This window comes from Orcinus orca, chromosome 5 (assembly GCF_937001465.1).
Source record: "Orcinus orca chromosome 5, mOrcOrc1.1, whole genome shotgun sequence".
Classification (NCBI taxonomy): domain Eukaryota; kingdom Metazoa; phylum Chordata; class Mammalia; order Artiodactyla; family Delphinidae; genus Orcinus; species Orcinus orca.
The window spans coordinates 71,268,978-71,285,595 of NC_064563.1; the positions used below are offsets into that span (position 1 = coordinate 71,268,978).

A 16,618-nucleotide genomic window follows, 5' to 3' on the forward strand; every position below is an offset into this window, starting at 1 on the left:
GTTGAATCCTGAAGTCAGTGTCAGTCTTTGTTGGAAATTACCTAGAGTTTTTAGATGCAGCTCTCCTCGAGTCTTTTTTTTTTTTTCTTTAATCTCTTTGAGACAGCTGTTGCAGAATGGTCCAGTTAATGATCAATGCAGATAATGTTTTCTTACAAAATCAAACCAGTGGCCTCCTCAGGCCAGAAGATCTGGCTTAACCACTCAGGTCACGGAGGCACACCTACTTAGTTGCACCCCTTTTTAATCAAGCGGTGAATCAAGCTTGGGAAGCTGAAATTAAGTCAGTTCATTGTGTCTGTAATAGTAGGAAGCTCAGGAGATCAAAATGAAGGGGAAAAAGCTGCTAAAGGGGAAAGAATATCTTTGGGAGTCATTTGTGGCAACAGGACCGCTCATTTTTCCTGCCTAGCATGCAAACAAATTGATTTACTCTGAGGCTGAATTCATCCGCATTGTTAAGGCCTGTGTGTGACAGGGTAATCTCTTCTGTGAGAGGCAACTTGTACGGCACAGGAGCACATGCAACCTTAAGCATAGTTTATATGTGAATTTGAATATAACATTTAACCCCTCTGTAACCTGATTTCCTTATCTGAGAAGTGGGAGTAATAATTCCAGGCCTGCTTTGCAGATGTGTCTGATGGATCAAACCAGAATAGTCATCTGGTAAACAGAATTTGAGTGCCTATTCTGTACACTTCCCAAGCTGCAGAAGTGCAGAACTAAATCTGGCATCACCTTTGTCCTCATATTTTAGTGTGGGACTCATGAAAACAGAATTAAAAAGCAATGAGATGAGATCTATAATAATATAGGTATCCATAGAATTGGGTAAAAATGAAGAGGCCAAAGTAACTGGCTGCTTAGAGAAGACAAGGAATGATCCAAAGGTGCTAGCACCATGCTGGGTACATAACAGACACTCAAATGTTGAGTAAAATAGAGGAAACACGTTATATGCGAGTTGAAAAATGCATTTGAGTTTGCCTGTCTGAGAGGATGGAGGAGCCAGGGTGTACAAAGCTGCAGCATTGGGAAATATAAGATCTATTTGCTCTTAAACTGCAATGTATGATATACATCCTAAGGCTCTTACTATAAATCCCCTAAACTTCTGCATCCTTCTTTGTCCATTAATAGGACTTTTTAAATAGAGGCACTCCTAGACAGAAACGTAGACTACTTTAAAGCTAGAATTGATCATGGGATCCATACCACCACATTGTCATGTATGTACTCTTGATGTTAGATTTGGTTTTCCTTTTTGATAAGCAATCCCCAGGGTTTACCTCCAAACCTTACCTATGAGACTTCTAATTCCATGTATGCTTTACTTTCTTCTGTGTTCAGAGTCTCTGGGACAAAAACAACACCAAGAAGCCACTTTTTTTTATGTTTTTATTATTTTTTTGGACCAAGGCTTATTGTACCCCACACTTAGAGTGAGTGGTGCTTTTACTCTCATGGCCTGCTGTCACAGAGTGAAGATTACAGCAGCCTGGTGACATCTCTGTCTGAAAGAGCAGCCAGTGCATGCTGCTTTCCCAGTTCCGAGAAAACACCACAGTTTGTCATTCCTAAATTACTTTTACCCCTCTGCTGAAGGTAGTTAGGGACATCATTTATACTGGGTCCAGCTAAGGCTTCAGTCTTTCTTGTTTTCCTGATCATTTTGACTTCTTTTTAAAGTGTAACTTTCCTTATTTTATGTAGCATTTTTCTGCCCAAACAGACATTATCACAACAGTTGCATGGTAAGAGTATAGTTAGTATCCCTTATGGAGACCATAAGTGTGTGGGTTTATTTCTGGGCTCTCTATCTTGTTGCATTGATCTATGCATGTGTTTTTGTGCCAGTACCATACTGTTTTGATTACTATAGCTTTGTAGTATAGTCTGAAGTCAGGGCGCATGATCTTCTTCTTTGGCTATTTGGGGTCTTTTGTGTTTCCATACAAATTTTAAAATTATTTGTTCTAGTTCTGTGAAAAGTGCCATTGATATTTTGATAGGGATTGCATTGACAGAAGAATGGATAAAGATGTGAGATATATTACACACAAACACACACCTATATATATATATATATATATATACACACACACACACACACACACATACAGTGGAATATTACTCAGCCATAAATAATAATAAAATTTTGCCATTTGCAGCAACATGGATGGACTTGGAGGGCATTATGCTAGTGAAATAAGTCAGAGAAAGACAAATAATGTATGACGTCACTTGTATGTAGAATTTTAAAAATACAACAAAGTAGTGAATAAAACACAAAAGAAGCAGACTCATAGATATAGAAATACAAATTAGTGGTTACCAGTGGGGAGACAGAAGGGGAAAGGGGCAATATAGGGGTAGGGGGAGAAAAAGGGTTATTATGGGATTATATGGAGTCATGTGTGTGAAACTTTTGAAAATTGTGAAGCACTATAGAATCTAAAGAATCTTTTATTCAATTAAAACAAAGTGTATGGAAAATCTGAGACTGTCAGGCTGAGATAGGACTTTAGAAATCCCATAGAGATTGGCCAACCCTTTGCTGTACCTGTAGGGGGCTAAGAAACACAGAGGCTAGATAACTACTTCAAGGTCAGATAGCAAGTCACAGGGTGCATAAAGTGGAACTTAAAATATATATATATATTTACATATATTTTATACACACACACCATGTTCATGTACACCACTTTTTCATACTTAGGATCTAGATGTAGTGCAAGTGTGAATAGTGCAGCAGAGAGGATAAGTGAAAACAGGGCTCCAAGAATGGCTCAGTTCAACCCCCATGGTCCCTGATACAAAGGTAGCGTGCACACTGGGGAGATTCACAGATGAGATCATTGAAGTTTTCCCAAAGTTACAAACCAGTGACTTCTCCATTCTGTTGCCTGGTGCTGTACTGTGTTTAACAGTGAGAGACATTTCCTATAACTGAAGATGAGTGCAGAAATAAAAGAAAGACATTAGAATTCACTTTCTCTGAGAGTCTGAATTAAAAGAGACAAAATGTAATATTTCCCTGGAGTTCGTCCAGGACTCCAGAGTAAATGCACCTCCTTTTTATTTTGCCTATGGATTTTTTTTTTTTTTTTCCTGGAAAGGGTGGAGAGGACTTATGTAAGAAAGAAAGCTGAGTTGCCTCAAAATACAGCCTCCAGGAAGAATGAGGCATCCCCTGCCCAACCTATATTCCTGCTGAGGAGAGAAAAAATGAGGAACTAAAAGTGAAGCCTAAAATCTCCAGCTTGATAGAAAGATTGAAAGCTTGATAGAAATCAACTGGTCTATGAAATCAACTGCTTTCACCAGCTCTTTCAAAAGGAAATACTGCAAGGAAAAGATGTGAGGTATAAAGTTGATAGAGAAGTTGTCTGTCTTCATCAATAGTAAAATTTAGAAGATGGTTAAACAGAAAAACGTGAACACCAAGGAGACTAGAATGACAGTAATATAGGATGAGAAATATGTAACAAACCTAAATCCAATTAACAGATTAGAAAACTGCAAGATAGGTGGGGAAATGTCCTGTTTCCGGTAATATAATCAATTTACTGGCAGAGCCAGAACTTAACCCAAAGTCCATGACTCTTGGAACAATATCCTTTCATGCATGATCCTTAAAGACAAGATGGGTTGATTTCTCTATAGTTATTAGGTAGGGGAAATTATTTAAAACCTATTATCATATTGAAATATCTCCCAGTATGGAAACAAGGAAAGGTGATGTGTTATGCATTTAGCTTGAGTGAGTATTTGTTGATTATCCATCCACTTAATGAAAAGGACTAACTCTAAATGAGAGTTGAGACCTGGACCCCAGGTTTCTGCTGTTGATTCCAGTGCTCTTTCCGCTCCTCCAAGTTGGCAATTAACTGAATTGTCTATGACCACTTAACTGCAGCAGCAGCTATTTGGAGGGTATGGCAGTAAGCAGAAAGGAAAGGAATGAAATATAGTTTTAATCAGAGTATCTATTGAAATACTAGAAAATCTAGTGTTTAAAAAATAAGAATTTTTGGGCTTCCCTGGTGGTGCAGTGGTTAGAATCTGCCTGCCAATGCAGGGGACACGGGTTCGAGCCCTGGCCCGGGAAGATCCCACATGCCGTGGAGCAACTAAGCCCGTGGGCCACAACTACTGAGCCTGCGCTCTAGAGCCTGCGAGCCACAACTACTGAAGCCCATGTACCTAGAGCCCGTGCTCCGCAACAAGAGAAGCCACCGCAATGAGAAGGCCGCGCACCGCAACGAAGGGTAGCCCCCGCTCACCGCAACTAGAGAAAGCCCGCGTATAGCAAGGAAGACCCAACGTAGCCAGGAAAAAAAAAAAAAAGATACAAAAAAAAAAAGAATTTTTGGAGGTATTTAGTAGCATGTCCAGACAACAGATATGAATAAATAAAAGGGTTCTGAAATCCATTTAGAACCTATTATAAACTAATCACTCCTATAGGTTGGTTAGGAAGTTAAATGTTATAGGGTGATATTTTGATTTTATAGATGAAGGTTCAAAGAAGATAAGTAAACATACCAATATTCAAATACACGTCGGTGTAATTTAAAGATCTGCACTTTCCAAAGGTGACCAACTAATGGGGATGGAGATCAGTATGTTCATTTTAATAAATAATGTATAATAGCAATAGGAGAAAGTTAATTTTGTTCATTTTTACTCTAAAATATTAAAAATATAGAAAATAATTATAGTTGCTAATGATGTTGTGGCAGGGTGAGCTCTGTTTTATATTGACGGTTTAAAGAGAAACTGGTATAATATCCGGAAATCAATTTAGTAGTATTTATTGGCCTTTAAAATATTTAAATATCTCATAATCAAATAATGCAGCTTCTAATAATGTATTTTAATTAATAGCTTAGTACAGTTTTTTGTTTGTTTGTTTTTTTGCGGTACGCGGGCCTCTCACTGTTGTGGCCTCTCCCGTTGCGGAGCACAGGCTCAGTGGCCATGGCTCACGGGCCTAGCCGCTACGCGGCATGTGGGATCTTCCCAGACCGGGGCACGAACCCGCATCCCCTGCATCGGTAGACGAACTCTCAACCACTGCGCCACCAGAGAAGCCCGCGTAGTACAGTTTTGCTTTAAGATTATAGTGTTAAAGAAAAATAGAAACAAATCGAATGTCCAATGAGTGGGAAATGGCTAAATTAATTCAATAGCCCTATATAGCAATTTAAAAACATAGGGTTTAATTAAAATACCTGAGTAATGACCTGAGTATGCAATCATATTAACAGGTTAATTTTTAAAATAACTATATGCATACATTTATACAGACATATATATGCACTTTTAAGAAAATATATCTTTAATATGTTCTATCATATGTTCAGTTTGTAAAGCACACAGAATTATATGGAATATATATCTTTGGAAGAGAAAATACCAAAATTTTAACAGTGGTTACCTCTAGGTTCTGGGATAAATGGCTAAGAAGTCATTTTTATGTAATAAAGTAATCAGAATTTCTATTTCAATATATTTAATACTAAACAGCAAAGACACTTGGAAAATATATGACAAATATGTCAGAGTTAATATCTTTATTAATAAAGATACCAGTGAGGTAGGGATTGGAGGGGAAAGCAAAGGACATTACTAGATCATCTAAAGAAGGAATGCAAAGGGCTAAGAAACATATTGAAATACATTTAACTTTGCTCACAATCAAGGGGATTCATATTAAAATAAGAAAATGTTTGTTTTCATTTGTATAGTTGGAAAAGATCATTCTAATACTGTGGTTCTTAACCTCATACAAATGCAATTTGATTCAGCCCTTTGGAAAATAACTTGATTCTGTACCTATCAAGTGACTTACGTTCGTAAACTTTGACCCAGTACTTTTAGATGTAGGAATACTTAACATGGGAAAATGCTCATAATACCATAATAACTAAAAAAATAGTAATAATAATATGTTGAATATAATCCAATTTTGCTTACAGAATATATATATAAACATAGAGAAAAGACCAAGGAAACTTTTAGCAATAGTTCTCTATGAGTGTTATGCTTATAGATAGCATCTATTTTTTATTTTTATTTTTCAGTTTTGGGCTCTAAATATCACATTATTTTTATAATCTAAAACTTTTAAGTGCAAATGAAAGACAGTATGAGAGATGATCTTATCTCTTTGCATATGGACACCTATTTACTTGGAGTGTTTTGGATCCCTTCAAATCTCGATTTCACCCTTTAGTATATATTTGCAGATCAGTATTTTCATTTTCATCTGTAAGATAGGAATAATAACAGTACATACATCACAAACTTCTATGAGAATTAAATGAGTTTGATATATATAAAGTGCTCTGAAGAGTATCTGATCCACAAAATATACAAAGAGAGAAACTAAACCCTGTCTGCTATGTTACCTTCTACTTGAAGGTTTACAGAAAAAACAAACAAACAAACAAGCAACAACAACAACTATATATATAGCTTGAGTACATCTATAAGATTTAGGACAGAACTTATCTCCCGTTCTGTACCTATGAGGCTTACTTATCTTTCAGAGCCTCACTAGGGACCCTAAAATGGATGTGATTTTTTATCTTGCTTTGGAATTTAGCTTTAGACTTAAGAGAAAATTGATTTGGTGAATTAATTTAGTGGCCTTCAATAGCGTCTACAAATGCGCATTCTTCTTACCTGTCTGGAGCAGGAAAGGAAGGAAATCACTTAACTTGAGAAAGATTAGAGCTGTGAAAGTTACTCACTGTGTCTTGTTGGTCATCCTTTGACTTTATGGTGGGTGGTATTAAAATGATCTGATTGATTTTGTTCTGGGACAGCTTGGAAAGTCCCAACATTTCTTAGCTTTCACACAAGCTCTATAAAACCCCAATATTTTTTGCCTGTTGCTGGTTTATCATGCTGACAATTTGCCTTCTTGACAAATAATTATTGAAGATTTGACATACTATCCTTGGGTTGAAAGCATCATTTTTCTCTCTCTTCTATTGTAATTAGATGCTGTTTATTGATTCCTATAGGAAAGGCATCCATGTCATAATAAATACTTTGAGTAAAGAATCCATTTTCAACTTTCTGGTTTTTTCTTACAGAGTTAAATTGTTCAACTGGACTTATATTCATCAGGCTTTTAGACATGAAATGTGATATGATGACCAGAAGTGTACTCTGACCTCAAAATTCATAGCCTCATAGGGGAGACAGACAATTATACACATTTTTTCATTGTAAGGTAGCATTTTATTATTATTTTATACACATTCATATAAAATAAGAGAAGACTGAACTTCAACTAGGGAATTGGAGAACTCAGATTCATTGGAAGAATTTGAAAATGTTTCAATTTATCAGGTAAAGAGAATGAAGACATTTCAAACTGAGGGACCAGATTGAGCAGAGGGGCAGAAATGGTCAGCTGGGGCCAGGATGTAGCAAGCAGAGTGGAAAATAGGGATGATGAGGCTGAGAGGGTAGCTTGGGACCAGCCTGTGAAGAAGGATCTTGAGTGCCTACAAAAATAATTGGTTTTGTCCCAATGGCATGGACTCATCCTGTGGAGTAACATGATCATAGTTGTTCTTTAGGAAAGATGAAGTGATGGTGAGGGGCCTCTAGAGGGAGGGGAGAATGTAGAGATATTGCTAGATATTCATTTTCCTATCTTATTCAGGTAAATTTGCGGTGAAAGCAAAGAGGGTTGATAAATTTAGAACCAGGCACATATTCTTTCTTGGAATCTCAACTGCTAATATAAAAACAAGTCACCAGTCTTTGTTTACTTTAATAAATGACTAACTAAGCCTCTTCTAACTTCTCTGTTCTCTCAATTCAATAGAACTAGAGTCTTCATGAGGCGAACCCACAAAAACACTTATCTCCATTTTTATGGCTTCATGAAACCTAAACATTTCCTTGTTCTCTATACTTACCCCAAGCCACAGGGGGCAGGCATAGATCTGAAAGACAAAATTGCTTCCACTTTTTACTTCCTAGAATTTTATAGGTACCCTGTTTTTCCCTACCCAAACTTACATTGTGTGGATTAAGAACTTCAGACAAGTATTTTCTGTGTGCTGAAGATTTATTTACTTGCTTAACTTTCTCACATAGAGATATAAAATGGAGACATTGATATTTGGTATAGTATAAAGATTGCATGTCAAATTAGAGAGAAAATTATTCAATAAAATGATGAAGATAAGTTATATATTTTGAGTGGAAGTGTATCTTCATTTATTTCTCATACCAATACAAATTCTAGAGAGTGAAAAGATTTGCATATGAAACAATTCAAAAACCGATAATAATATGAAATGATAATACGGCTGAAGGATTTTATAATGTTGGGCTGGCAAAGGCCTTTCAAACTATTTTTGAAAAGTAATAAATTATAAGAGAAAAATGATATGATAAATTCAGTTATGGAAAAAATAAAACTCTTCTACACCAAAAAGCAAACCATAAATCCATATACGAGTTGAAACACCAGAAACACACACACAGGAATACACACAGTGGAAAAATATTTGCAGCACTTATGATAAGGGTTAATATCTTTAACATACAAAGAGCTCTTACATGAGTATCTGTTAAGAAGGATAGTCAACAAAATTTTAACAGTATTATTTCAGGAAAACATACATGTTAATCTTACATCTTGAATGACTTCTCCTTCCAATGCACTAGATTTACAGCAGTGGCATTTTCATTCAAGGGATAGTGCTGACGCCTGATTCTGAGGCCATGAAGCTTTGAGGAATTTGAGGGAAATGGCTGGGAATGAAAAACTATGAGCTGTGAGTAAAGTTAAATAAAGTTGTTCTGACTCCTGAGGACTTGGGAAACCTACTTACAATCTTTGAGTTTATTTACCTGTAAAATGGGGATAATAATACCTACATCATTAGGTTATTAGGAAAATTAATGCATATTAATAAACCTTTGAGATCCAAGATAAGCATTGTTGCATGGCGAATACAGAGAATGGTTGCTTCTCTGTAACCTTTTGCTTAAGTAAATGCACGATGTTTACATCAGGTATTCACACTAATTCTGAAATCAAAAGTTATCAGATGTACTTTGATTCACTCTTTTATGAAAATGTTTGTGCTAAATTCAAATTTAAATGGATTAGTAGCTATTGGTGAATTTAATATGAGGATATCCTAGAGCAAAAAGCATGGATTTTCCCCCTAGTACATTGTACCTTTTTCTTTATGTCATTTAAGCATCTTAGTATCTGTGCAACTCAACTGCTTCATTGTACAGTTCAAAGATGAGCACACTGAGGTACAAATATCCCAGCAAAATAAGAGAAATGTAAATAATCCTCTAAATCACTTCCATGAATTCTGGACAGAGACTCTTATCTTTATAATGGTCTTTAGAAATCATTTAGTTCTGCCTCTCATTTCACAAACGAGGAACCTGAATCCAGAGTGGTTAAGTAACCTGCCCCAAGGGCACAGAATTGGTAATAGTTCCTGTACCTCCTAGTTACTCCTGTAACCCCCAGTCCAGTACTCCTTCCCCTCATGTACCCAAAACACACAAGTAGCCTCAGCAGATGTATCATATCTTACATGTAAGATACACGCATTTTAGATTTTGGTAGTTATGTAGATAGAGATCATAGTCTGACTGGCATGTGCTGAAGGCTAAGGTGGTAGATAGAAGGAATTCGATCTTTTTAATCCATCCCATTCTGCTGGGAATCTTTTGACTCTGCGAAAGATGAAATTTGTTTACATTTGATAGAATATCATCAACATCTGAAACTGTGGACCTTAGATTTAGGGGTTCAAGTGGTTACAGTACTCTATTCATGTAAAAAAGAATTCAATAATGACTTTCTGGGCAGTTGTGCTAATGGCATTTACTCCAGATTAATTTCCAAACCTGACTCATTCAGAACTTCCTACTGGGCTGTCGGAAATACAGATGTACGGGTTGTGTACCTGGAGAGTCTTATTCAGTAGATATGGGGCCAGGTCAAGAAATCTGTTTTTAAAAAGCACCCTGGATGATTCTCAGGGTCATCCAAGTTTTTGAACCACTTAACTAAGCACAGCTTTAAGGAAACAGCTAACTGCTTTCTACTGTTGACCCAGAAGCTGGCAGTGGGTGTATAATTTAAATTCATGGTACAAATAATGAAATTGCATTTTTCAAGTCATTTCTTTTTTACTTTCTTTCCCTTTCTCTTCGTTTTTTTTTTTTTTTTTTTTTTTGCCTCGTAGCTACAGCTTATTTGGTTAATTACAGGTAGTAAGAGATCATCTTTCCAATATTTCAGTGAAGAAATGAACATTTTGTCTGATATAAATTTGTAGCATTAGTGTTGTCATATTCTTGCAGAAAAAGAAACATTCTTACCAGTAACTTAGGGGCTAAAAAGTAAATATCACCCCATGATCATATTATCCCTTATGTGCATGCATTTTATGGATGCAAAATGAGGAGGCAAATCCAAGGTCATGAATGCATTTGCACACTTTATTTTTAAAGTTTATATACTAACCTATTCTGGCTTCTAATTTTCATCTAAATTTTAGAATAAATCTAAATATTAACTTACTGTACAGATATCTTGTCCAGTTATAACTTTCACGCAGGACAGGGAATTTGGCTTCCCAAGTGTGGGGAGAGGAGTGACGTTTAGATATAAATCTAACTGAATTATGTAGAATACTCGACAGCAATGAGCATATTTTAGTAGATCTCACAATAACCATCAGTGTGCATTTCATCTTCACTAAATCATGGTAAGCAAGGCCAGATTCTACATGAATGTTGTCATGTATTTATGTAAATATATTTTTAAGGCAAAAGCTAATTGGTCTTTCAGACTTTAAGATTTATTCTTTTTATTAGTAATTACCTGTTTATAAAAATATTATCTTTGAGCATTAATAAAAACTAGATATGGTAGAGAAAATAAATATTCAAATAGATTAGCTATTGTATTGATTCCATGTTTCAAGAAATATGATAGAAAGAAACAGTTTTTTTTTTTAAAGGGCTTTAAAGAAATGGGCACTTTCCCCAGGATTTCTATTTCCTGTACATAATGTGGATGTTTGTTTGTTTTCACAAGTTAACGGGACCAATGGTTTAAATTGTTATTGAAACATGCTCTGGACGATCAAGTGGCTTATGTTAGCATAGCTTTGCATGAAACCACTGGCGTTTCTCTTGGGAGAAGAAGTTGAAAACCCTTCGCCTATCAGGCAGTGGATTTTAATTTTTGTATTAAGGACATATAAGCATGGTTTCCCCAAATTTCTAACTGTGTAATCATTCTTGAAACTCCACATCTAGGTTTAAAAAGCGAAAACAGCGAAACAAAACTTTCAAAAGCTTTCCCTGAAGTTTTACTTTTCAGATGCAGAGTGTAAAACAACTTTCTGAAGTGCCTTGTGTAAGTCCTGGTGGTGGTACGGTTTGTGGTTTGTTTGGGGAGATTTTGTTTTCAGGAAAGAGTGTACTTTCTTATGAAAGAGACAAGGGAAAGTTTTACCTGTCTCTCTCCTGTTTTTTTTTTTTTTTCTCCCCTCTCTTTCTTTTTCTTTTAAAGATTGGTGATAAGGAATTCTAACTACTTAATGAGATGGGAGAGGCCTCACTCCATTGGAGTGGAGGAGTCCAGGTGGAAGTTGATGGATTGGACAGGTAAAGAGAAGAGTCCCGCCCCCTCATGCCTATAGTTGGGTATATATTAGGGAACCTAGAATTATGTACAGAGAGAGAAAGACAGAGAGGGACTTGAGGTCTGTTATCTTCTTAGTAGATTCCTACTGTAAGGGTCTCAGAGGGGGTGGGGGGTTGGCAAAATCCTGGAGCCAGAAGAGAGGACAGCGGCATTGATCAATCTTACAGCTAACATGTTGTACCTGGAAAACAATGCCCAGGCTCAATTTAGTGAGGTAAGGCTTTTAGATTTTAGCACTCCATTTAGAGATGCTATTTCATTTCTATTTTTTAAATAAGAGCTTACATATTGGTGGTTCTTGGTCACCCAATGTAATGTTTTTGCAAACTGTGTATAGGAATCTCTTTTCTTGGTTAATATTTTCTGTGGAGACTGTAAGATTCTTCTTTAAGTAAAAGATGAAACAGTAGGAGAAAAGGGAAAAGAAAAATTTCTGGGTGATGTTATGTATTTGAGGAAGCCCAATATTCAGGAGTTTATAAAATCATTTTGTATAAGAACAGACTGAGAGAGCAGATCACATTCTGCCAGATACACTGAACTGACTCCTCTGTTGGGTGTTCATGTATCACTAAGACAAATTAGTTGATTGTGTCTCAACTCAGTTAAGTTCTCAGTTCTATCTTCAAACTTCATCCTAAAAGCAAATGATGCTTTTTTTTTTTTTTAAAGTAATCAGGTGAGATTTTTTTAAGCCATCTTCATTTTGAATTCTGTCAATCCAGAGACCCACTTAAATCCTGAGGGGACTTCACTCAAGTCCCTATTGTCTGGTGATTGACTTCGACTTTCACTGTATGATGACAAAGTTATTTTGGAGCAATGCATTATTAAATATTTATACATGCATACATGTAAATGTATATTATAGCATATAGGATTTTATTTATGGAATTGATGTTTGCCTCCCTGATCTCTCCTCAACACGTTTGTCACAGGGATTTAAATCTCTGAAGGGATAAGAAAAAAATCCTAACGAGACTGTAAGGCTTTGAGGAAGTTTCCTAAGGTTGAGGGAGGTCTAACAACAATATTAGTTTACATTCCTCAGAATAGGGCAGCTGTGTTGACACTAATCAGATGAGGGGGAGAATGCAGTGTGGAGAGAGCTAGTTCAGTGTTTCAGATGAAAATGCTTGCAGGTGAATGCTTGGAAAAGTAGAGTGTAGTACTCAAATAGAGCTCCTTAAAAATCAAAACAAAGTGTATAGTACTCAGACAGACAGCACAAGGAAGCGTCCCCAACAGACAACAAAGCAAGGCCAGCGCTATCACATATTGACCACACTATTGTCTAGACACCTGAACTATGTAAATATAGCAGGGGAAATATCGAGTTATCTAAAGAAGGAAAAGGAAGTGCCTGTTTTCCTTTAAAACATTCAAGTAGGCTTGCTTGTCCTCAGTGGAGAAACTTGAGTTTCTTGTTTTTGCTTTAATATTGAAAGTTAGCTTAAAATGTTACTAAGCAATATTTTTTTTAAAAAAATGGAGGCAACTTGTATGATGATCTTGTTTCTATTTGATCCAATGTTGTCCAGTTTTGATCATTAAAAAAAAGATCTGTCGGTCATATCATATCTGACTTTGTGTTCATGAGATATTTCACGCGCAGTCATTTATAAACAGGCTGGGATCTCTGTGTGTGTAAGTAAAAAAAGGTAGAAGCAAAAGTTGATTTAGAAGTAACTGTAAGAAAAGTGTGAAGTTGATGTAAAGTGGAAAGAAATGATTATTTCTCATAAAAGGAAAAAAATTGCATGAATACTGTGATGAGAAGGTATTTGTAGTAATGACTGCCTTTTATGGAGGTAAAAGTGTCATGCTGTATGTGAGAGTACGGCATACTGACAGTGAAAGAAAATACCTTTACATGAGTCTGCGTTTTCCAAAACTTTAAGGGATATGTGATCAAGAGGCAGCAGCTGTCTGTTTTCTCTTGAAATGCTGCTAATGTACATAGAGGCTACTGATGAAGAAACATGGCGGCATTTCTCTACCCTCCTGTGTCATTTCGTGTATTTCTATCATGATTTTTATATCTGTCTGCTAGTGTGTGTAATATGCGTTATCTTCATGGCTTCATTTCCATTCTATTGCTTAGACCAGTTTTCTTTTCTGCATAGGGTTATCTTTTAATAACTAGCCCTTTGTAGAAATGCAGTTCTACATGTAGGTATATGAAAAGCCTGGGACCACAGGGCCCTGAGAATCCAGAAATTTCATACACAAGTTATAATGCTTTAGCATTCACCTTCTGGTAACATTTATTAATAACTGTCAATATGGAATCAGCCATTTATGATTATCACATAAGAATTGTTAAAAAATGGTCAGATTAAGAATAAAAAGACATGTCACTCCCCGTAAGAGTGAAAATTACTTGAAAACCATAACCTGTTCTCTGACTTCAAATAATTTTTGAATTTAATTTGCTAGCAAATTCTTTGGATTGGTAACTCAAAAACGATATAAGAACACTGTTCCTCCCCTTTCCCCTTTTCCACAATTTTCCAGTTCTTCCCCCCCAAGCAGAGCTGGATTTGGGAAAGCTGTTACTGAACAGGAAAGGGTCCGGAAGGGAGGGGAAGGCGAGCAGGATATAACAGGCAGGGCTTAAGTTTCCAGCCTTGGGTTGCAATGAGGAGGCCTCAAGCAAGCACCTTTCCAATGCGCCAGGGTGGAATGATACAGCCTCTGGGATTGGTCTCATACTTGGAGAGCGAGGCACTAAAGAAAGGAAATTGTTCGTAGATTAAATTTTAGTTCCATTTTCTTGCCAGAAAACCTGGGCTCTGTGTGTGTGTGTGTGTGTGTGTGTGTGTGTGTGTGTGTATGTATGTGTGTGTGTGTGTGTGTGTGTGTGTGTGTGTGTGTGTGACAGACAGACAAAGAGACAGAGACAGAGGGGGGGGGGGGGGGAGAGAGTGTTTGAGAGCCCTCAAACTCCTTCTTAGAAGAATGACATTTTATTAAAAATCCCCATCTGGGCTTCAGTATGAAGATGGAAAGGTACTTTGGTGAATGGGTTACAACATTCAGAACTTCAACTCCTATAATGAATCACCTCATTTTACAAATCAAGGTTAATGATTTCTCTTTTTGTAGTTGAGAGAGCTATAGATATAAAAATGAGTCCCTGTTTACTTAACTTTTTCTCTTTAGACAGAAATACACTCTAAAAAGGGCCACTGTGATTCATGGTAAGTGCTTCAAAAAGAAGTTTCCGTAAAGAACTGGTATGCAAATCTAGTTGAGAGTAAGAAGCAAAGTGCTGAGGCAGCAGTATAAACTCTAAGTGTTCAGATCATTGCCAATTAATTGACCTCTGGGCCTGCATTGGCAAGGAAAATAGTCTTTCATGTTCCAATACTGTTTCCAAAGGCTGACTCACATTTTTTCCCATGGGAGTGGTTTTTCTCTTTATAGTTAATAAATGTATTCTTTTTAGCTTTCCCAAGTTGCACCTCTGAGCTATTTAGCACCATAGGTAAAATCACAGCAGGTAAGAAGCAGAAGCAGCAGACTTGATTCGGGTGTCAGCCAGGCTACGCTCCTCACTCCATGCTGTGGTCTTAGATTGCACTACTTGTTTTACAATTGGTTGCCCTCAAGCCCAGAGGGGACTGGGAGAAAGAGATCTTAGATCACAGATCATAGATCATACTTTCCTTCACTGCTATTGGAAAAATGAGTGGTGATAATAAATCACTTATCCTTTACCTAGATAAGGAAAAAGCATGTTTGGTTTGTTTTGTTTTCTAGAAGAGCAGTGATCCTCAACGGGGGTGTGGAGTGTACAGTAGGAAGTATGAATGAATGGCTGGTTAACTATAGCAATCAAAAAAATATTGGTTGTTCTTTCATCACACCACATATATTTTCTGAATACAAAGTTTGTTAAAATTTTCTTAGACAATAAGCATATACAGAATTTGGTTTCTTTTTATATTATCAATTGTTTCATGTATTTTTTTTCCACTTTGAAAATTGTTTTTGAATTTATTGTATTTTTTTTATATAGCAGGTTCTTATTAGTTATCTATTTTATACATATTCGTGTATATATGTCAATCCCAGTCTCCCAGTTCATCCCACCACCACCACCACTACTCCAATTACAGAATTTAGATTCTTTATTCTTCCTATTAAGGGAGGGAGTATATATTTGAGGTCATGAGATTTTATGTTTATCAAGGAAAGATATGGGTCAAACAGTTGAGAACTATGTTACCACAGTGTACCCAAGCTTTCTTTGAGGTGCATGTAATTGCATTGGGAGGGACTTGTGCTTGTGAGATAGAGAGGAATGGGTAAAAATCCTCCCTTCACAGTAACAGTGTGAAATTAAACTTTTCCTCTGTTGAATACATTTTAAACTTCTAATTGTTTTATGTCAGTAAATAAGGAAGAGCGAACACAGGTACCCAAAAGACACCTCACTGAAAAATGACTTGGTTATTTCCATAAATGTCTTACTGTCTTGAAAATGAAAGATTTTCCAAGTCCAATGGACTCAGAATTTTCTTTTAAATATATGATAAGCAAAAAGTCAGACGACTGATACAGCGTTATTGTTCAGTGTCAGTTTAGGGAATGAGTTGCCTGTGAAGGATATCCAGTAGGGTAGTGGATTTTGGTTCTGGAAGAGAATGGATTGAAATGTCAAGGTAAAACAGTTGATACAAGAGTTAAGCTTAAATCTTATTCCAGATCTTCTCTTAAGGACACAATTTGGAGGCACAAGAAAATAGGGACCTGTGGCTTATTAATGTGTTATCTCTATAAACATTTTATAATTTTCACTTATAACTTTTAATGAAGTTGAAATTTGTTAATATTCATGAGGAGTAGTATTGAGGAAGAGAAACGTAGGTTAGAAAAAGG

At 36.4% G+C, this 16,618-nt stretch overlaps 1 protein-coding gene across 5 annotated transcripts in view; it reads left to right on the top strand.

Annotated features, from left to right (window-relative positions):
* The first annotated feature begins 11,746 nt into the window (after positions 1-11,746).
* Positions 11,747-16,618, top strand: part of TP63 (tumor protein p63) — a 100,624-nt gene continuing 95,752 nt past the window's right edge. For 3 of the 5 annotated variants that reach the window (XM_033403242.2, XM_033403244.2, XM_004278490.4), the window contains exon 1: positions 11,747-11,945. In XM_033403242.2, coding sequence (XP_033259133.1) covers positions 11,904-11,945 — 42 coding nt within the window. In that variant the 5' untranslated portion in view covers positions 11,747-11,903. The remainder of the gene's footprint in view (positions 11,946-16,618) is intronic. The other 2 variants (XM_004278488.3, XM_033403245.2) reach the window with 1 other exon arrangement.